At 34.7% G+C, this 22,051-nt stretch overlaps 3 protein-coding genes and 1 long non-coding RNA gene across 6 annotated transcripts; 1 reads left to right on the top strand and 3 right to left on the bottom strand.

The window, feature by feature from the left end:
• Window positions 1-4,227: 4,227 nt before the first annotated feature.
• Window positions 4,228-6,006, bottom strand: LOC130986151 (uncharacterized). The gene is made up of 4 exons (XR_009089180.1): window positions 5,657-6,006; window positions 4,875-5,044; window positions 4,524-4,794; window positions 4,228-4,436 (listed from the first exon to the last, which is right to left on the bottom strand). It is a non-coding gene; the product is annotated as an uncharacterized LOC130986151 (long non-coding RNA).
• A 623-nt stretch (window positions 6,007-6,629) lies between these two features.
• LOC130986150 (uncharacterized) lies at window positions 6,630-11,101 on the bottom strand. Of its 2 annotated transcripts, XM_057909443.1 has the most exons (13): window positions 10,454-11,101; window positions 10,016-10,132; window positions 9,229-9,378; window positions 8,878-9,148; window positions 8,687-8,786; window positions 8,467-8,600; window positions 8,305-8,389; window positions 8,069-8,198; window positions 7,810-7,976; window positions 7,551-7,686; window positions 7,162-7,329; window positions 7,004-7,063; window positions 6,630-6,924 (listed from the first exon to the last, which is right to left on the bottom strand). In XM_057909443.1, the coding sequence occupies exons 3-13, from the start codon at window positions 9,247-9,249 to the stop codon at window positions 6,778-6,780; spliced, it is 1,419 nt and encodes a 472-aa protein (XP_057765426.1). In that variant the 5' UTR covers window positions 9,250-9,378; window positions 10,016-10,132; window positions 10,454-11,101; the 3' UTR covers window positions 6,630-6,777. The 2 variants fall into 2 exon arrangements, with proteins under 2 accessions (XP_057765426.1, XP_057765427.1); XM_057909444.1 differs by lacking the exons at window positions 9,229-9,378; window positions 10,016-10,132; window positions 10,454-11,101 and having other exon boundaries at window positions 8,687-8,766; window positions 8,878-9,069.
• Window positions 11,102-12,614: 1,513 nt separating this feature from the next.
• LOC131025536 (uncharacterized) lies at window positions 12,615-14,130 on the bottom strand. Its single transcript, XM_057955329.1, has 2 exons — window positions 13,302-14,130; window positions 12,615-13,192 (listed from the first exon to the last, which is right to left on the bottom strand). The coding sequence occupies exons 1-2, from the start codon at window positions 14,128-14,130 to the stop codon at window positions 12,615-12,617; spliced, it is 1,407 nt and encodes a 468-aa protein (XP_057811312.1).
• A 2,078-nt stretch (window positions 14,131-16,208) lies between these two features.
• On the top strand, window positions 16,209-20,013 carry LOC130986149 (exosome complex component RRP45A-like). Of its 2 annotated transcripts, none has more exons than XR_009089179.1 (10): window positions 16,209-16,484; window positions 16,819-17,028; window positions 17,177-17,272; window positions 17,374-17,488; window positions 17,832-17,912; window positions 18,026-18,214; window positions 18,331-18,548; window positions 18,935-18,993; window positions 19,420-19,760; window positions 19,910-20,013. XR_009089179.1 is itself a non-coding variant. In XM_057909442.1 (10 exons), exons 1-9 carry the CDS (start codon window positions 16,348-16,350, stop codon window positions 19,635-19,637), a joined length of 1,323 nt encoding a protein of 440 aa, XP_057765425.1. In that variant the 5' UTR covers window positions 16,209-16,347; the 3' UTR covers window positions 19,638-19,640; window positions 19,910-20,013. The 2 variants fall into 2 exon arrangements, 1 of the variants encoding a protein (XP_057765425.1); XM_057909442.1 differs by having other exon boundaries at window positions 19,420-19,640.
• Window positions 20,014-22,051: the final 2,038 nt, after the last annotated feature.

Here is a 22,051-nt window from a genome sequence, read left to right as displayed (position 1 = left end):
TCTGCTGACTCGTTAAAACTGTTGCAATACTTGCAATAGAATTGTTTCTCTACTCTCTCCACTTGTCTGTAGCACTTTTTGCAAGATAAATAAAACCACCCCCGTTCTTCGTCAATATTAACTACAGTACCACATATCCAAAAGCTTCTACCCTATTCAAAAAATACATAGTATTTAACAATAATATAATATTCAATTCAGAGATCTTGTATGTTTTTAATTGTTGTCTCAATTTCTAACCTCTGAATTCTCACAAAGCTCTTTTATGGTTGTCACAGTGACTCCATCTTCAAGCTCATCAATAACAGTTGAGCTTATTGCTTGTGAAGTGTTTGAAATAACCATAGTGCTTAAGCCAGAATGAATAAAGATTGAAATATTAAAACATGGTTAGCAATTAGAATATATAGGGAGAGGGTCATGTGAGAACTCTAATATTTTGTGACACCTAAGAATGAATCCTAGCCTTTTATCATGTGAATCTAACGGTTGTGATTTGCCTCCACATCCACCGTATATATATGTGTTAAGGGGTATAGTAGTATTTCATGATTTATTAGAATCGGTTACTTCCTTATTCCATGCAATCTAATATCTCATATTTATGGTATTTTTGATTTGGTCAAACCACCATATCTTTAATGACCCACTAACACACAATTAAGGAGATTTCATCTTCTTTTATTATTAGAGTTATTTCTTCATCAATTTGGAAAAATTGTCCAAGCAAAATAATCACACGTAGGAACAAAATTATTTTATTCACCAATGCGTTAATTCCACCGTTTATTACCTTAGTTGGTGGTTTGAATTATGTTAAACTTACTTTCTATTCATGACTGTAGTAATTGACGAACAAGCATTTTTCAATTAATGAGCATGTTCTTTGGTCAGGTACATCTTCACATGAATTTTGTGACCCCAACGTTTGTTATTCGACCGAACATAAAGTCACATTCATGTTCATGTTGAATTTATGCACATTTGTTCATAAGTACATTTGCATAACAACTGCTTCATTGAATAAACTTTGTTCATTCGTGATTGAATTGTTCATGCATGTTGTTCGTGTGCATAAAATAAATGTAGATTGTTATTGATTACATTAGCTTGTGCTTTGAAAAATTTTGATCTTACCTTTTATCCATGACTGTATTGAAATATGAACAGTCATTTTCCAATTAATGAATATGTTTTTGGTTATGAATTCCAAACATGGAACGTCATTTATAAAACACTTAAAAAAATTACAAGGAGAAGTATTTGATATTGCTTAACAATGGTGCATAACCAAATGTATGAACATTTTTTTCATAAGTATATGTGAGCAAAGTAAAACAATTAAAAATGAATAAACTTTGATTTCAACTACCAAATGCAATCATAAGTATGTGCTTTATTGAAATATGGCATAAAACATGGAGTAGTATTTTTTGGAAGTTTATAACTTGTTCATATTACTGACTTGTCTCATCCAAACAAGACATAGTTAGCATTGAAGTTACTATTCTTGCACAACTCCCGATAATGTGTAGATGCACATTTCAGCAGCCCTTCCCTCACATCATTGTACTCGCAACTTAAATCGTGCCACAATATCTAACTCGGCTCATATCATGTGGAGACGACGACGACATTCCACTCTTCCAACTTGTTGATCCACCGCCCATAAAAGTCTCCAAATGGCGCATGAGGTATAACCTCGTGTCTATTGTATTCTTGTTGTCTACCCATTTCATATTTACATGTTGGCTGTTGCATTTGCGCTCTTGATATCGTGTTTGCCTTTGCAAATTTCTGATGGTCCAAAAGATACTATGACAACAAAAAACACTAAAAAACCACACATGATTAAAATATATAAAATTATACATGAATGTATATTAAGGCGAATATATTCTTACCTTCAAGCAGACATGAAAAACATTATGAAATCCAACTCTTACCATATTCATTGTCGACGTTAGACATGAATAACGCATATTATATTCACAAACACTATATTCATAGACAACCCCACATCATATTCACACATTCAATTAGCACAAACAAAATCTTACACTAACAAACATTACTCATATTCACATTATAATAATATGAAAAGAATAATAATGATCAATGAATGGTATATTTATATTTAGTAAAGCCTAAAACATTCCCACAAAAAAATGCATGAGCATACGAACGACCTGTAACCACTTGTCATGTTCATATCCAAATAAAGAGTTGAACAAAACATATTGTCAAAAGTAAGTTCTATGTTCACATAAATAACAAAACAGACAAATGAACATGAAAATATGACATTTTGTCATAAATAAATTATATGTTCACATGAATAACAAATATGAACAACAAAATAGACACATGAACACAAAAATATGGCATTTTGTCATAAATAAGTTCTATGTTCACACGAACAACAAGCATGAACCATGTTGTGATTAGTATTACTACAATATAGTCATGATTGAACAAGCCCGTGAGAAATCACAGAAAATCGAAAAAAATCGTCGTCGAAAATCACACAAGAATTTGCCATATCTATTCCCCACCTAGTCGGAAACCACACAAACTATACCAACCAAATCCTAGTGTCCATGGAAAAGTACAAAAAGTTTTCACAAATATAGATTGGATAAAGCTCATTCGTTGGAGAATGTCATAAAATCGCAGAAACCCACCCACATAATATATTCACGCTTGAACAAACCCGACGGAAATCTCACAAAATCGAAGAAAATCGTCGCCAGAAACCACACAATAAATTCTCTAATCGATTCCCCACCAAGTGGAAAATTACACAAACTAACACCACCAAGTCGGTATTCGTCGAAAAGAAGATTTAAACAGAAAAAATCGTGGAATCCCTTAATATGGCACTCACCTTCATCAATGGTGGTGATGTTCACCGGACAACGATCCCAAGTTGGGCGAGAAACTTCTGGTTTGGTGGTAGATGAACAATTCTTTCTCTCTAAAGAATGATCGACGGTGATAGGCTAGAGTAGAGGTGAAAAAACTGCATGCATTAATTAAATTACCTTTTGATTTCTATCCAATTTAGTAAGACACGTCAATTAAGGGATTTCTTCAAATCTTTGATTAACATCCATTATTTGACTTTTAACTAATACCTTATATGCCTTTATTCACACAATTCAGCTGATATGTTAATTATATTGTAATATTAATTATGATTATTATCTTTAAATGTCATCCGCAAGATTAAACAAAATCAAGGGCTTAAGATTATTCTTAGGTGTCACAAAATCTAAAGTTCTCACTTGATACCAACCCTATATATATATATATATATATATATATATATATATATATATATATATATATATATATAATCAATCGGTTAGATAAACTAAAGGTACCTCTGCTTGAATTCATGTATGTCAGGTATATCTTCATTTAACAAAATTTTAGTAACTTGATATCTACTTTGCACTTTTACAGTACCTATAAATTTAAAAGTTAACAAAATTTTAAATATTGTGAAGTTATTGCTTAAAGTTATAAATTCGGTTAAGAGTGAAGATTGTACTTACCTCGAAACATACTTAGGCTGCAAAATTGTAATACAATAACGTTGACATCCATTTGGCGTTCTTCATATTGATTCATGAATATATCAACATAATTATCCCACAGTGGTGAAACGAGAAATAATACGGTAAATAAAAGCAGCAAAACGACACCGGATTTACGTGGTTCAGTCGAGAAGACCTACGTCCACGGGGGTTTTGGGGGTTTTCCACTATAATCGAGAGAGTATTTTACAGTTTACAAGTTGTAGGCTAGAAAAATGACTATCTCCTTAATCTATGCATCAAGGCCCTATTTATAAGCATGAACATAAACTTAAGGCCCTTGGGCCCATCAGACCCCTAAAGCCCATTAGCCCCATGAATCAAGCCCAAGCCCCGTTATTCTAATCTACATCTTGAAATTGAGTCATCAGAGCTGGAAAGCGGAGCCGAGCTGAGCCAAGCTGAGAGTCAGGGCAATCCTGTACCAAATATCAGAAATAACCACAATAATAATAATAATAATAATAATAATAATAATAATAATAATAATAATAATAATAATAATAATAATAATAATAATAATAATAATAATAATAATAATAATAATCATAATCATAACTAGAAATATTCCCGTTATGTTTAGCAGAGCGCTGGTGCATATTTCAGTCCTCATCACACAGTGTGCAAGATATTGTCTTTCCCCTTTAATAAATATTATACAATATTGCAAGAACAACAAAAGTTAATTTAATAACAAAGAAAGAATGACCAAAAAATATATACATAAATACTCACTCGATATCAATAAGAGTAAGATCCAATATTTTTTTTCTTTACCATCTCGAGTTATCTGTTTTGTTGGATTAGGCTTCGAGGCGACTTTGCCTATAACATCTGCACGAGCCACATACGTCATAACTAAGAGTTTGTAGCGTATATAAAAATATATAAAGAAAAAGTATAAAAATATTTTATCATTACCAATTGGAACAGCATCCGCAATGTTTTCAATCGATTGAATATCATCAAAGGTCTTGAATGCATAAATGATATTAGGAAACATTGTATTAGTTTCAACTCTAACTTGTGTGTTTCCATAAAAAGTTGCTTTGTACTTATGTGACGTAACTCTAAACTTTGAATGATTATGTGTAACACCGAAGTTCCGTATAGCATAAAGCCATCCTTCTTCAAATTTAGAGATCAACTTAGATATTATAAATTTTGATGCCGTGAAATGATACCTAGTTCCCTTACATTTTAATCATTATATCTATATCAATATGCATTTACATATTCATTTAATCATAAAGTTTGATATATAAATTATACCTCTATATCATGGAATATGCATTCAAAACTATTTAACTCATCATTTTTGGTTGAAGGCATGCCATAAGATCTTATCAGTCTCGCTTTAACTGTAGGTGTCATTGACAAAGGGTGAAGCTCGTTGAAGAGTGACCACATCCCCATCATTAAAGTTTTTCAATATAATGAAACTGTAACAACACGTGCAATAAATCCAAATTAATTTAGAAGATCGGCACATCAACAATATAAACCAACATTATTATTCTATATTAGAAAGTTTACGAACTTTAACCAATATAAATAATAGAAACTTTATTTAATAAACCAAAGGTAGAAAATGCATAGAAACTATAACCAAAATATATTTATTTCGAATCAATTTGATTATGAACCCTACCAATTTTTGACTACAATTATATTTATATTTATATTTATGTTTATTCCATAATTATTTCAAAAGGTCAATATCCTAGCCTACAATAAGCAAATATTTCTTGCGGTTCATGATAGATAAAAAAAAGCAATTGAAGTTGGTATTATACATCGGAATTTGGTAAAAGTTAAAATCATAAAATATATTTAATTCTAAAAAAACGAAAATATATATAAAGCACAATATTAGATTTTATATGGGCTAAGATAAAATTCAGATGTGATGAGAAACGTCAAGTATTAAATTTTATTTATAGATATTAAAGAATGTAAAGAAAAATTTGCAGGCTCTCTCAAGCATTTTATCAAACACATAATATGCAAAATTTGAAAACAGATTTCTTGCAATTGTGGAGCCAATAACTCACCCGGAATTGGAACAAATTACCACCAAAGAAACTAAATCGAAGGAATGAGTTGTTATATGTAGCTACTGTTTCAATTTGTGTGTAAAATCCTTTGCTATGAACCTCTTTATATAGTTAAGCATTGTATTCATATACAGAAAGTTTCCTTCCATTAGTTTCTTGAGGAAGAGGGAATATATTGAGAAGACAAAATCTGCTATCTAAATTCCTTCCCAAAACGAATTGAAAAGGCAAGAAATTATTGTTTTTAACTTTCAAACAATACGTTGCCATATGAAACATGGTAAGAAAGGAAATTTGCTATCCTATTCTTCAATATATTCGACCTCGCTATACGTAAATATTAAGAACTTTTAGTCTAATTTATAGTTTTTTGTCACACCCACAAACAACCACACATATATACCGGTTTATATACGTATGGGTGTCAAGAATGGGGAATATTAAAAGGTGAATATATGGATTACACGTAAGATCCCTCACCTAATTTAATTATGTAGATGAGTTAATTAGTTGTAACTGTAGTCATCTATTTATAAACAAAGCGAAAAAAATGAATGTATCTATCTTGATATGCATGCTTGGGCCGATAAATTAAACTATTATTTTCCTTTGACTATATAAAAAAGACTTACGCAACAAACAATTACAAATCGAAGTCTTACATTTTTTATTTCTATTCCTTGTTTTTGTTTTTCTTTGGGCATAAATGAGAATAAGAATTGGTAAAAATATTAACTCTAATACCTTAATTACTTGTAGCGCTGAATGAAAATAAAGTTACCTAAATACATACATACATATTGATAAAGAGTAGTTGAGAGATTTTGGGGAAGGTCTCATGTTCAATTCCCAGATTAAGCCCCATCGACAACTACTTGTATCATTGCATATGTATTATTGGCCCCACCTCGATTTTCTTGAATTATATATTTTGAATGTAAATAAATTCAAAATATTTCTCCAACAAAACTAAAAAATAAAATTGGTCAATTAATGAAATTGTTCAACAAAAATAATATTATCCAAATAAAATGAACCACAATCGTCTAAATATCTTTCAAATAATCCATTGAAAAATAACAATAAAAAAAATCTCAAATCAAATTGTTAAATGTCATCTACTTCTTCAAGATCTTTGTTGATGACAATTGTAAATCATCACCGCCAGTATGATCTCTGTACAGGTCATTAGGACTTCTTTTCTGTGGAGTGATTTGAGTGCTCGTAGAATTGGAACACGATTCTTCAATCACCTCTATATGATCCTACAATAAAAAAATTAGATATAAAATATAATTTCAATATAATGTAAAAATGAGTACTTCTGTACAATATTTTATTTACCTTTTCATTTGCATTTTTCTCAGTGAAATTGGTAGAACCCTTGTATCTTGAGGCGACTTCCTAAAATTTCATAAAAAAACATCAATTAAGAATTCTATTTTATTTAAAAATAACCAATACATAATCTATTTATCTGTTGCATAAATGAATACGCTTACCTCATCAGGACAAAGCTTAGAAAAATTTGCCATAATATCAACATCTTCAGTTATTTTCTTCACAGTATATGTCCGATCACCAAACCTCGTACCCACTTCAACTTTAAAAAGACATTGTCTATCAAGCATGATGGTGAGTGCCTCAGGGGTTCCATTCCTATCTCCAGTCTGATTACAAATTTCAAATAAAAGTTTGAGATTATGAAATAAACATGGAGTTTAAAGATTAATTGACTTACATTACGACATACATACGTGATTCATGGCTGATGCATTAATCTTAATTAATTTAAATAGGACTCCATGAGTTCTTTTGCAAATATTTAAGCAAAAAATGAATGTCAAATATATACCCGAAACCTAGATTTAAGTTTTGAACGATCCTTTACCTCATTCTCCATCTCCTCCATGAGTTGGTTAGCAGTTTTTTTAAGAAAATAAAGAGCACAATCTTCAAATAATGTAAAGTATGTTGCCTGCTCCATGTCATCATCATCATCATTTATGAGTACCTTCATCAAATATCTAATAATAACCAGAAAACAACAAATTAAAAGATATTTTGTAAATTTATATAGATGTAAACTAGAAAATGTATAAAACATATATAATATTAGATACAAAAATAATGGTAAATATGTAAATAACCTTATATGGATTGACCCAATCGGACGCTTGCACTTTTTGCATTGGTCTCCGACTTTACTTCCTTTTGCAATACCTTTATAGCATCTATCATTCCCGCATGCTTCATAGAACCATGATTCCGTAGGATGAATGTCTCTAATAGTCCCCTTGCATATATAGGTACCAACCTAAAAATTAAAAAATAAATAATTAAAATTAAATTTTGGTGCTATCAATTAAAAAAAATCCCAACCTTGAATAATCACTATGCTATGTATACCTCATCCGAGTTAACCATCTGCTTAATGGTTCTCGCGAGAGAACCATTCAACCAATCCTCACTTTTAAATTCTCCACCACTACTCGAAATGTTTGTGATAGAACAACTCAATAGATTTCCAGTCCCACGCCTTAATATAATAGTAACATCAATAAAGAAATATCAAATTAATATAAAAAAAAATAATTAAAACTATAAACAATTTGAAAATAAGTAGTGTATGTTCAATTACAAACCTAAGAATAAACTCTTTGACCTGTTGGATTTCCGGACTGATAAAGAACCGAGTTGCATGCTTCATTGTGGAAATGAAGGTTTTCCCTAAAATGAAATACAAAATTTGTGAATAATTTTGATCATCCTTTTTATATACTTAGAACAATTAATAAATCTTAAACCTTTGAAAGTTGATATCTTCGCAAATTGCAAAGCCACGAGAACGGGCTCTTTGTCTTCATTTTTCTTGGACTCCATAAAAGACTTTAGTTCATCAGCAAAAGACTCCCACAACACACAAGTTACTTGTGTTCCACTAATGTCAACATAGCATATATAAGTGAATCAAAAAGTTAGATAATGACTATCGATAATGAATTAAAGAATTAGTAAAAATCATACTATGCATCTTCCAATGTGACGTCACATTTGCTGGCTTTTCTACCTTTGAAGTCCGCCCATTCTATTGTAATTGTGTCGTTCTTGACCTCGCCGAGAATATCTGCAAGTAGTATAATTTATATTTTAATAAAATATGGCATGAACATGTAAAATTTAATATATAGATCATTATTTAAGAAAATTATTCTTACCCAAAACAAACATGCTATCATGCGATTGTATTTCCTTGAAAGGTACAAATTGGAATCCATATTTCACAATTTCCACAAACTCCTTAGGTTCCGACACATTAGTAGCAAGATCAAAGCCGATCCTACATTGATGATTGATTTTGGCATATTGAAAGCTTGGATTATTTTTGATAGCTTGAAAGTTTTCAAAAACATAAATTTGGCCCTCTTTTAGTAGATCAAAAAACTTGTTTTTCAACCCCGTAGAGATTGTAGCTTGAATTTTGTCACCCTGCACATAAAAAAAGTATGTATAGACTACATAGATAAAGTCTCCGGCTAAAAAAAAAATAACCAATAATGAACAATTACCATTTCATCCACTACAATCATCTAAATTCCTTCCTTTCCTGTTATGTCCTTTTGAATCCACAATCGAAGTATCCTGACCACCACAAGCTTATTTCTCGTGTTGTCATTTATGGCATTCAATTGAATCTTCTTTCTTGATGTTGACATCTCCTATGTTTAAGATAGAAATATTAAAGAAAAATATGTTGGCATTCAATTCAATATCAAAATTTAAATATTCTATCAGTTTTTTTTTTAATATATATATATCAAAACTCATGTAGATGGAATTGGAATTGGGGTGCAGTAAAATGGCTTAAAATATGACAAATCTAACAAAAGAAATGAGCATCAGTCACTAACAGATTTACCAGTATACCATGCATCCAGAAATGTTAATATGGCAGCGTTAATTTCCATCCACATGATTACATCTTAAATAGCAACAGAACACCAGATTTAAGGTCAAATGAAAATAAAGCATAATGTTGAATTCTATTTTATTTACGTCAATATAAGAATCAGTTTTTATGAACATAATACAAGTTGTGGTATCTGCATGATTACATCTTAAATAGCAACAGAACACCAGATTTAAGGTCAAATGAAAATAAAGCAAGCTGTTTAGCTAGACCTAGACCACCAGTGACTGCAACGAAACAATCAAGATTAGCACCAACCCATCAAGATCAAGCCACCTCAATTATATACAAAACAATCAAGATTAGCATTATCAGCTATGTTATCCCTGCACAATTATTCATATTTATTTGTGTGATGAATCGATGAACTTTATCAAATCACAAACCTTGGTCATATAATGATAATTTCTTCCTGTTTGTCTACGATAATGTCTAAAAAAATTCCAGCCGCCACCCGCCAAAACAGGGAAGTAAGCAATCCCTTAATCCTCTAAACAAAAAATCTGGAAAAAAGAAGAAAAAGAAGAAGGAGGTATGGCCGCGTTAATACAAAAGAAAAGAAAGACAACAAAAGAAGAAGAAGAAGGTTACCTTGCGTCTGCTGTATCTTTAATAATTCAACTAATGAATTTATAGATGAAAATCTAGGGTTTAAGTTTCCTTTGATAAAATTGTTTCCAAAAAAATTTCTTTGCAGCTACGGAAAATTAATTAACATAAAAATCTAGGGTTTATGTTTCCATTGTTAAAAATCTTTCCAAAATTTGTTCTTTCTAAAATAATAATCATTCTATATTTAAAATAGTCAAACATTTAATACTTACCATATGGGAGAAGGGAGGTGGCAGATCGGCGGACATGGCTGTCGTGTTCGCCGGAAATCACAAAGAGGCGGTGAGACTTTGGGGATCTAGGGGCTCGGCGCTTCGCGGTTGGTGCCAGTGAGGTCGAGCCCCTCGTGGTGTTGACGAATTTTCCCCTGGGCACGTTTTTTATGTAGTCCATCTCGGCCTCCGGCTCCGGCGCAATGGGGCGGGAGAAGCGGCTGAGGCTGCGGGAGCGGCGGAGAGAGCGGTGGGGGGTGGAGCCGCCGATTGAAGAAAGAAAGAGGCGGCGATGCAGATGGGAGGGCTTGCGGGGGAAGGGAGGTGGCCGGCACGGTGAAGGCGGCGGTGGCGACTGGAATCCGAGTGCAATTAGTGGAAATCTGGTGGAGGATTAAGAGCGCAGGATTGGTGAATGTGCGGCGGAGATAGCGGTGGGGGGTGGAGCCGCCGATTGAAGAAAGAAAGAGGCGGCGATGCAGATCGGAGGGCTTGCGGGGGAAGGGAGGTGGCCGGCGCGGTGAAGGCGGCGGTGGCGACTGGAATCCGAGTGCAGTTGGTGGAAATCTGGTGGAGGATTAAGAGCGCAGGATTGGTGAATGTGAGGGTGAAATCATTTGTGTGTGAAGACGTGTGTGAAGAGGAATTGAAATTGGTGATATCAAAAATTGGTGAAGGAAAATAGCTTAAAGAAATAATCATATACTCCCTCCGTCCCAATAATGAAGACACACTTTCCTTTTCGGGTTGTCCCAATAATGAAGACACATTTCTATATATGGAAATAATTAGGGTTGCCAAATTAGAATTAACTTAACCTTAATGACTAATATAAATAACAAAAAAAAACACTAGCCCTAGAAATTGAAACGTCCGCCTCCCTCATATCAGCCTCATCTCTGTCTCTCTCTCGAATGTTCTCTCTTCTCTTTCACCATGTCTTCTCCGATCTGATCTGCCGCCCTCCAATACGCCGCCGCCCTTCTCCGATCTGATCTGCCGTCCTCATACTCCTCCGCTACGCCTCCCTTTGTCTCCGATTATTTACCCTCCGAAAATTGCGCCGCCCTCCTGTTAGAACCCTAGGGTTCCGCCGCCCTCACCCTGAATCCGTCTCCACCATCTGTTAAATCCACCTCACCCATCGTTCAAATGGCCGATAAATTGGGTTGGGAGGCCTATTTGAACTCTGAATTCGTCCCTGATTCGGAGGACGAAGAATTCTTCGATCTTTTACCTCCGCTGCCTTCGCCGCCGTCTGGTTATGTGTATGAGAGCAGCGGCGATTTACAGGGGTTCCAGGAGTCCGGCGGTGCTTTTGAGGAGGGTTTGACGGTGGTGCCGTCTCCGGTTCGATGCCCTATTTATCGCCGGCCCTCTACCGCGATGAAGGTCGAAGACTCGGATCTACTCCCTTTTCTGTGTACGGAGAAGTGGGACGACGTCGTGCGCGAGGGGAAGAGGCTGCCGGCGACGATTGGTGGCGCCGATGCTCCCCTGCTTTTCTAAGAATGGTCGAGACCATGTATTCGGCTCTAAAAGGGTGAGATTGTTCTATTCGCTCGTGTTTCTGTGCAATCTAGGGTTTGGCGGAGGAGTTCAGTGTGGTAGATGGATTATTAATGCTGAAATGATGATTCTTTGCTCAATATGTTCCCTTTGGTTGCGTTCTTAATAAATCTATGATTAATCTGCAATTTATATGAGATTGTGGGCTGATTGCCCTCTGATTTCGATTTTGGCAGCCTCTGTGGTTCTTTCTTGTGACTAATTTTGTGTGATTGAATGTGGTGTTGGCCCTATGTGTTGGTATGAGGGCTGATTGCTCTCTGGTTTCGATTTTGGCAGCCAATGTGGTTCTATCTTGTGACTAATTTTGTGTGATTAATGTGGTGTTGGCCCTATGTGTTGGTATGAGGGCTGATTGCCCTTTGATTGCACTTGTGTTGTGGCATGCATATTCAAAAACTTCCCTCTAAAATCACTTAAGCTTTACAAAATGGGGGTCATTTACAAAATGAGGGTCATTTACAAAATGGGAGTCATTTACAAAAAATATGCTCCACTTTCTACTGATTTTCACATGTTTCTATAGAAATCCCTAAACCTGCCCCTTCAACTATACCCATATGTGCCTTAAAAACTGATAAGAACAACCAAACTAACCAATGCAGGCAGTCTCAATCAACATGGCAGCCTCCATTGATCTAATACTACAAGTGTCTATTCCCAAAGCTTCTTTCAGTTGGGGAATACCTTCAACTACTCCTTTGTCAAGCAAGTACTGAATGCACTCTTCCACTAGCTGTTTTGGCACTTCCAAAGTCAATGGAAGTGCATCTTGTCTTGCAAGCACTCCCTTCTTCATATGTGGGAGCTTGTAACTGTTTTGCCCTCTCACTTTCATTATCTCAGTTAAGCAACCCTGTAAACTCAAGAAAACAGCATTCAATGTATTAAGACTTAGCTCATTGAATGAAATCTGAACTGCTTTAACTAAATCTTCCACGTTTGAGCAAACTGATTGCACTTGCAAGCTTTGAATAGCCCTAAACCAACCCAAGTCATTGATGTTGGTGTCAGGGCTATTTGGAGGTTGATGGACAATCCTAATATCAAAGCCATCGGCTGTTGCAGCAGCCCTAAAATCTGGATCACTGTCTTTAATATGCGGCTTAGCATTATCTTGTTGAATGAAGATTGTTTTGCAGGCCATTTTGCCTTTATTGCTGGAATAATCTGTTCAAGCATGCAATGAACAACTGAAATAAATATCCATTGATCTTAAATTAAGTTGCATATGAAATGAACAACTGAAAACCTACTAAATTAGAATGGCATTGCATACATTTGTCATTTGACATCCATACCTTATTGATGATGCAGTCCTTGATCACTTCTTTAGTGATGGACTGAATTGTCTTCTCTTTTAATGTTCCAGCCTGCCTGTTCTTGCTTGATCTCTTGGCTGGCACCATCTCAGTGAAAGGAAAGATTCCTATTTTGCCATCAAACAACACACTCCCATCTGTGTCGAAAATTGGTCTACACACCGCACACATAAACATAACCTTAGTGATGAACTTCTTACTCTTACATGTGCGATGTGGTTCAGTTTCTTGTGGTGTTAAGTAAAATTTGTGGTTTGTCTTGGTGATATAGAACGACTTCTCATCAATATGCACTACATTGTGCATAGGCTTAAACTTTAGGGCCATGCATATTCTATCATACTCAATCTGTTCAAGAGAGAACTTAAGCCGTAATAGCTTGTTGGGGGCTGTCAAATCAGGTCGGATAGCACTTGAATGAGCTCTGATCAGCCCTCTTGATATCCATCTACCCACTGTTGACTTCGAGCAGTTGATACCTGTTGCTAGCCTTCTAATTGTTCCTCTTTTGTGCAATTCCAAACTTGAAATTAAATCTAAATCGATATGAACTCTTTTCCTTCTAACCTTGTTGATTTTTTTACTTTGAACACATATTAATTGACCTTGTGCTTGTTCTTCCTTTGCAGCCTTCCATAGACGAGCGATCGAACTCCTACAGCAGCCCCACTTCAACATGGCAGCCTTTTGAGTGCCGTAGTTCAGCTTGCCGCCTGCACTGTTGCGAAGAAGGAAGAGTGCAACAACTTGCCTTTCTTCACTTGTTAAATCTTTTCTTCTAGTCATCTTTTTCTTTTTCTTTTTGTGTGAATTTTGTGAGAAAGCTGGTGGGAAATGGCAGATTCTGAACTCCCTTTTATAAGCTGTAATGCTCGATTTTTTGGTGGGAAATTTAACCCCCAGATTCTGAAATGAAATTGAATGAGCCGCCATTTTTTTCAATTAATGTCTCTTTTAATTTCAGTTTGTAAATTTTGAAAGGAGTGCAGCATCCTTTTCAGTTTTTCATTCTTTAACTTAAGTGGAATAAAATGAATTTGAATTGATAACAGTGAATAAAAAAAATTCTGGATAAAAAAATTAATTTAAATAAATTAATTAAATTTTTGAAATTTAATTATTTAAATATTTAAAATATAAAGTCAAAACTTAAAATGAAAGTCAACAAATTCACTAAACTTAAATTAAGCAAAACACTAATGATGTGGGCCACAACACTTTATCATCTAAACTACCTCTCCTTAATCTCTGTGCCCAAATGAAGTGTGTCTTCATTATTGGGACGGAGGGAGTATAATATAAGTGATGTGGAATTATATTGCCACGTCAATGATAGGGAATTGAGCTAGAGGCTCTAGAATTGTAGGGATTTTAAATGGTGAATTCTTAGAGATGCCACGTAGGACCCCGGATTAAGGAGAGCGCAGGATTCCTTAACCGTATTATATATTTGATGGGTCTTATAACCCCTAACAAACACGCCCTAAGGGCCCGTTTGATTTTCAGTATTGGATTAATCAGGATATAAATTATCCTGATAATTTAGTGTGGATTAGTCATGATTTCTAATCTCAGATGGGTGTTTGATATCATTAGTAATTAATCCCAAAAAGTGTTTGGTATCCATTGAAATAGGTTGGATTAATATATCAAATACCTAAATTAGTAGCTTATGGAGGGGGTGGAATAATTAGTGTGGGTTAATCCCATGGGGAAGGTGGGATAATTAGTGTGGGTTAATCCCACAAAATAAGCTAGGGTCTTGGGATAAACTTGGAGTTGACCATATTAGTAACACATAATATCAAACACTACATAAATCCATACTAATTTAACTTATCCTGCTTTTAAACTCATATCAAACATGCCCTAAGTATGTTAGCTTATAACAACATAAGAGTCAGTTGGTAGACATTTGACTGATGAGTATTTTGAAGACATAATTTTCCTCCGATTGCTCATCTATATCTATATAATAATATGAAGAGGAGTTTTAATAGTAATTTTTTTAGTAGATATCACTTTAAACCCCAAATTATTTTCGTATTATCAATTAATTTTTTAAACCTTGAACTATTAATTGTATATCAATTGTACCCTTTATCTATTTTTTATCCTTTGAATTTTTAATTAGCAAGACATATACTCACGTCGTTTTATATAATGTAGGTAAACAAGAATAATTCTAATTAGACCTTGGCATCTGGTGAGCCACATCAAAATTTTGGAGCAAAAAAAAATGGATGAATGGTACAGTTAATTCAAATTGATAGTTCAAGGCTAAATCATTTTCGATAGTTAAGATATAATTGATAGTGCGAAAATAGTTTGAGATTTAAAATGATATTTACCCTTTTTTTTCCCTATTTTTGAATTATTTATGTCACAAAGATTAAGAAATGTGTAATATGTATAATTAGTAGATAAAGTGAATTGATGAAAATTATTTAAATATTAGGTATAGTGAAAGAATATTTTGTCAAAAAAAAGAATGTGACATTTGTAGTGGGACATTTGTAATGGGATGGAGGGATTAATAAACTTTTAAGAGTCTAAAATTATTATATTAAGTGTATTAATCTTGTTATATTGATAATTTAATCTTATTTATTTAAAAAGAGATTGACTTAAATTATTATTATTATATGATATTCATTAAATTTAATATCATATTCATTTAATTGATAACATTGTTAAACACTATTTTAAATTAATTACTAATATTTAAATTAATATAAATTATTTTTTATTATCAATTAATCTAATTCAGAAACGATGCTATTTTAATATTTTTATATAATTTAAAATTTAAAAAATAATAAAATATATCGTGCTCACAAGTTTAATTCAAAACCACATAATTGCATAACAACGTTAACAGAAAAACCCTAAAGAATCTAAAACCCTTTGCTGTGGTTCTAACATCCAACGATTCACACCATCGTCGGCGGTGCCGCCACCTATCCCCACCTCAATCTCCAAAGCCGAAGAGAATAACCAATTATGGAGCAGCGGTTGCCCAATTCCTGGCGGATGACCGTCAATGACAAGAACTTCATTCAAACAGCACTGCTCTCCGACCTCCGAACTGACGGTCGTGGCCCTTTTGATTACCGAAACCTAACTATCCAGTTTGGCAGGTAACAAATTCTCTTCCCGATTTTCCCAGTCGTTTTGCCAGTCATTTCTGCAAACATTCATCTTTTCATCTGCCAATGTGTTGGCCAGCAGTAGAGTAGTTGTTGTACTTTTGTAATTTTCCATGATAGGTTCATGTATGCTTTGACATTCTTAAGCAGCGCATTTGTTTTACCACTTGAGTAAATATATTGGATCTTGAAATATATAAAACCTCCTATACATATTTTTTTTTTCTCTATGCTCTTTAATTTTAATTTAGATGATGTTTGTTTTAGTGATAATTGTGGGTGTGTGGGTCTAAATACAATTGTGAACTTTTTGGTGTCTGAACAGTGAAGATGGCTCATCAGAAGTCCAGCTAGGCCAGACTCGCGTAATGGGGTTTGTAACATCACAACTAGTGCAACCTTACCGTGATCGCCCTAATGAAGGTACTCTTGCCATATTTACTGAGTTCTCTCCAATGGCAGATCCTTCGTTTGAAGTAGGTCGTACTGGGGAATCTGCTGTTGAATTGGGACGGATAGTTGATCGCGGGTTAAGGTAATTTGTAACTCAGTATCTGTTTACTAAACTTAATCATCTGAAGTTTTTATGATTAAATGAAATGTAAAGTATTTTCATAGGACTAGCAGATATCTTGAAATTTGATATTTTGGTTCTTGCTGAATCAATAAAAAGTTCTTTACAGGGAAAGTAGGGCAATTGACACAGAATCACTTTGTGTTGTTGCGGGGAAATGGGTGTGGTCCATCCGTATCGATCTTCACATTCTAGACAATGGCGGGTAAATTGTGCATGTATGTTTTAATTCAAATAGATGATTTACGTGGTTCTGCTGGCCCGTATTGACAATTTTATTGGCATCTCTCTTTTCCTTGAAAATAGGAATCTTGTTGATGCCGCAAATATTGCAGCCTTGGCTGCGCTGTTGACATTCAGAAGGCCAGAGTGCACACTGGGAGGAGAAGATGGTCAGGCAGTTATAATTCATCCGCCAGAAGTATGTTCCCTCCCTTTTGTAGATGATCTCGATTCTCGAATATTTTGGTTCTGGTGTAATGGATTTCACCTCACTATTTTGCAATTGATGAAGACTCTTAGATTATACGGGGTCTCGGATAATCAATTTCCTCCTGCTAGATGAAATGCTTGCTCTGCTACATGGCATGTGTTATATGTACTTTAGGCCATTATTATGTTTCTAAGTTAATAGATTTCTCACCTTGCCTCTCTTACCAATAAGAGGGGGGTTTTGATGGGTGCTAAACTGTTTATTTCGACTGGCAGCCCTGTCAAGAAACTTAGATATTGAACTTCAATTTTCATTTTTGGTGCTATGGCAGGTCAGAGAACCCTTACCATTGATTGTACACCATCTCCCTGTAGCAGTAACATTTGCATTTATTGGTAACGAGAGCAGAGTGGTAAGCATATCATAAACATGAGTCTTTTTCCTTTGTGTTCGCATGTTTGTTATCTCATATTTGATTGGTTATGTTTCTGACACACTACTCCTCTTTGTTACGTGTGTTGCTAGATTGTTGACCCATCGCACTTCGAAGAAGCTGTTATGGGTGGAAAACTGACTGCTACTTTGAACACAAATGGTGATGTCTGTGCTATTCAAAAAGCTGGAGGAGAAGGTGTGATGCAAAGTGTTGTTATGCAATGCTTGCGGATCGCATCTGTGAAGGCTGCTGATATTACTGGAAAAATTAGAAAAGCTGTCAGTACACATGCTTGAGCAGTTGCTGGCACTTATTTTACTTGTTTCTATCTCATAATGTACTATATAACCTGGCTAAGTTAAGGAGTATTTGCAATTATTTTTCTGTTCTGCAGGTCGAATCATATAAAACAAAAAGAGATTTGAAAAAAATAAAAAGACACCCTGATTCAGTTGATATATCGAAGGACATGGAGAAGCCTGAACTGAAAATAGAGAAAACAAGTGCCAGACAAAGTGATGACATGGAAATTGAGAGCCACTCATCAAAGAAAGATGAAAGAAGTTTGAGAGACAGCAAACATAAAGCCGTCATTGGTGGACCATCTAGTTGGTAAATACTTATTCTAATGACTGTCAGTGAGTGAAATTGCTCTTACAATGAAAAGCCTTTTTTATGTTTAGATATTATTGTATGAGTTTGTTTGTGCATGGGGTAATTATATATGAATATGTGCACATATATGAAAAGCCTTTTTTATGTTTGTTATGCTGCTAACTGCTAAATCAATGATGCCAATAAAGTGTTACACCAAGCGAATGGGTGCCTGCACAGACTGCAAAATTGTCAAATTAGTGAATATGTTGTCCAATTTATAGTTGCTATTGAGGAATCTATATCTCCAAGTCCTCAAAATACATCTCTGTATGCTTGGTCTGGACTCTGAATTATTAATCACATGCATGTTCTTGATGCTTGTATGTTATTTTTGCGTACAGGGATCCATACTCCAAGGTTGCTGATGCTGATGAATTGAAAGCAAGTCTGGCTACACAAGGTATTTTGTTGTGTCATATTTCTCGTTGTACAAGAGTATGAATTTTCTTATTTTCGGGCACCCAAGTTCCTCACTCTCCCAAATCTATTATAGTTATCTGTTTTCTAAACACATAAGTCCTTCAATTTTTGTTCTTCAATTATTTGTGGTTCTATATTTTTAATTTCTGGTAATTTTCGTTCTTAGTTTCTATAGTTTTATATTTCATCTGGGCATGAGCCTGCTGTTAGATGGATCTGTTTGTTTTGAGCTAGTTTTTCAGGTTCCAGATCTGCACGTGCAGATACTGTAATCATTTTCCCCTTATCTTCAAGTTGTTTAACCTAGCGACCTAGAGGGCTAGTTTGACACTTTGTATCTGGGCACTTTATTTTGTTTGATCCTTGTTTTGTATATTAGAGGTATAAATCATTTCATATTTTGCAGCTATAGCATCACCAGATCAGAAGATGGATGCAATGCCACCTGAACAGCAACAGTTGAATGTAATGGATCAATCCCTTAGAGATGCAGATGCATCACCTTCATTATCGGTGGCAGCTCGAGCTGGAGAAGAGAAAAACAAAGCCAAGACATTATTGGATGCCATGAAACCTAAGCATAAGAGAAAGAAAAAGAATTTATCAAATTCTGATGGAAGTTAAACAGTGGGTCTCTTGAGCGTTTACGTTTTTTCTCCTTCCCATGCATTCCTTCTAACTTCGTGGGTGGAGTTTAGAGATCTTCTACCTAAGATTGAAACTTTCATATCACATCGTCGTGAAAAGGTTCTCCAAATATATATTTATGGTACCCTTGGCAGTATCCAGAAAAAAAGTTGCCATGGTTCTTCCCATGGCTTAAACTACTAATGCTCTTTTCATAGCTGGCACATGTCTTACAATCACATGTTAAATTCTTTTTTGTGCCTCTGCAGGTGCAATCTCTTGACCTACTCTGATGATGTGGTTGTTGACTCGTAATGTGTCCCATGTTGTCTGGAACTAGCAGCAACAACTCTTCAGATACCTGTGAAGGGTTGTATACTGAAAGCAAGACTTTATGCTTGTATACATTGATTCCTTAGTTCACTGTGATTCTTCTATCTGAAATATTGTTATTGCATAATCCTATTATAGTCCAATTTATCTCATACTATAGATTATATGGTGTGTTGTAGATCACAGAAGATCATATAATTGGAAAAAGTTGAGATATAAATTGAGTTCACAATCGAGGCAACTATGGACGAGTTGCTGGTTTAGATTGTAGCATAAATGGATAAATAGTTTGTCTTGGCTATTTATTTATGCTAGTACCTTCGTGTATTGAACAGGATCACAGTGAGATGAATTCTTATATTCTGACTAATTAAGAATCAAGATCTCGGCGACTTAAATAGTCTTAACCTTAGTTGGATTAATCGGTGTGAATAATAGATTGACTATTGCTTTGATTTATCATGGGTGAGAGTTCTCTTGAAGCTCAATATACTCGATACTTTGGGTGATAGCAATTATTATTTGACATGCGATTATATTGCAATAAGGATCCGTGTCCTGCTAATAACAGGATGATAATATCCTCTCGAGGAACTTAATAAGTTTATCGTATTAAACCCTGCAGGTGGAATTAGTTCCGATACGATAATAAGTTTAAGTGGTAGCACTCGAGATGTCGTTTATAATTAAACGACTAATTAATTAATTAATTGATCGTCAGAGGAATTAATTAATTAATGGATATTCGATATCTTAAACACGGAGATTAATTAAGTCTAATACTAGCCCCGACTCACCTAAAGAATAAAGAGGTAATTCAGTATTAATTTTCTAGTGGAATAAATTAATACTAGTGTCTCGATTTATATTCTGGGCTGAATAAGAAAAATCGAGCACTGGGAGGCCAAACTTTATTCGAGCTAGTAGATCCCCGATTGGCCCAAATTAAGGCTTAAATCTCAAGTGGACAAACAATTCATTATCTCTAGATTCTTTCTCATTAATAATTGTTATTATTATTATCTTTTGCTATTTTAATCAAAAGTAAAATGGCAAACATAATAATTGCTATTATTCTTATCTTTTGCTATTTTAATCAAAAGTAAAATGGCAAACATAATAATTGCTATTATTCTTATCTTTTGCTATTTTTAATCAAAAGTAAAAGATAAGAATAATATGTGATATCATTCTTAAGAATGAACAATCACGTAGCAATTAGACATAATTTTGAGAAAGAGAGAAATTGAGAAAGAAAGAGATTGAGAGTGTTTGTTCATTGGAGTTGAGATAGGATTCGAAGATCGTTGCCATCCAACGTCGAATTTTGCCGTGGGAACAATTCGGAAGATCAACTCTGGAGTCGATCACTTCTCGTTTCGCAGGTATACTTCTTTTACTACCTTGTAGGATTATGGTTTTTGTATGTACTTGTTAGATATCCGAAATGGATCGTGGGCACACGAACCGTATATCAAAATATGGTTCCTTCAATTGGTATCAGAGCCAAGGTCCGGACATTTCGGCTCTATCGGATTAATGAGTAGTAAAACCATTAGATCTTGGTAGAACTTTGCTATATCAATATGCAGGTTTTGTATATTGTTCGTCGTCTTATCGTGGATCATTTATTTGATTTGTCGATCTTGGCCTGTAATCTTAAAATCACGACAAGCTATGCGTGATTAGATTAGGATTTCCATTTGTATTTTTTCTTTGTTGGTTTATCTATTGGAGAACAATAGAAATCAAGAACAGAGGGTGATAGAATGCAAAATGGAGAAGCACAGAAATTCCGGGCTCCCGCTGGTCGCCCGGTGCCGGAATTCAGCCGGTGCCGCCGTGCCTCTCGCAGGAAATCAAGTTCTGGCAGTTTCCGAAGAACAGCTATAACTTCCTCTACAGAAGTCCGATTGAGGTGAAACAAGTGGCCACGGAAAGCTCTTTCAAAGACGAAGAAGTCGTATTTCTGCATAAAATACGATTGGAGTTCGTTTGAGGGGTCAAACGGAGCGTTGAAGTTGGCTGACCTGTTCAGCAACAGATTGACGAATTGGGCCTATCTTTTGGACTTCTAT

This window comes from Salvia miltiorrhiza, chromosome 5, assembly GCF_028751815.1.
Source record: "Salvia miltiorrhiza cultivar Shanhuang (shh) chromosome 5, IMPLAD_Smil_shh, whole genome shotgun sequence".
Lineage (NCBI taxonomy): Eukaryota > Viridiplantae > Streptophyta > Magnoliopsida > Lamiales > Lamiaceae > Salvia > Salvia miltiorrhiza.
The sequence above is the reverse complement of the archived record's forward strand: the minus strand, read 5'-3'. Positions and strand labels throughout refer to the sequence as shown.

Excerpts from the sequence above, each read along its gene's own strand:
- LOC130986150 (XM_057909443.1), bottom strand. The coding sequence starts at position 9,249 with ATGATTGTAGTGGATGAAATG. Across the intron at positions 7,977-8,068 it reads AGATGGTTAACTCGGATGAG|GTTGGTACCTATATATGCAA; the intron begins GTATACATAGCA and ends TTTAATTTTTAG. Across the intron at positions 6,925-7,003 it reads AGAAAAATGCAAATGAAAAG|GATCATATAGAGGTGATTGA; the intron begins GTAAATAAAATA and ends TTTTTATTGTAG.
- LOC131025536 (XM_057955329.1), bottom strand. The coding sequence starts at position 14,130 with ATGACTAGAAGAAAAGATTTAACAAGTGAAGAAAGGCAAGTTGTTGCA. Across the intron at positions 13,193-13,301 it reads ATGGATGTCAAATGACAAAT|ATTATTCCAGCAATAAAGGC; the intron begins GTATGCAATGCC and ends ATGCTTGAACAG.
- LOC130986149 (XM_057909442.1), top strand. The coding sequence starts at position 16,348 with ATGGAGCAGCGGTTGCCCAATTCCTGGCGGATGACCGTCAATGACAAG. Across the intron at positions 17,273-17,373 it reads CACATTCTAGACAATGGCGG|GAATCTTGTTGATGCCGCAA; the intron begins GTAAATTGTGCA and ends CCTTGAAAATAG. Across the intron at positions 18,549-18,934 it reads ATTGGTGGACCATCTAGTTG|GGATCCATACTCCAAGGTTG; the intron begins GTAAATACTTAT and ends TTTTGCGTACAG.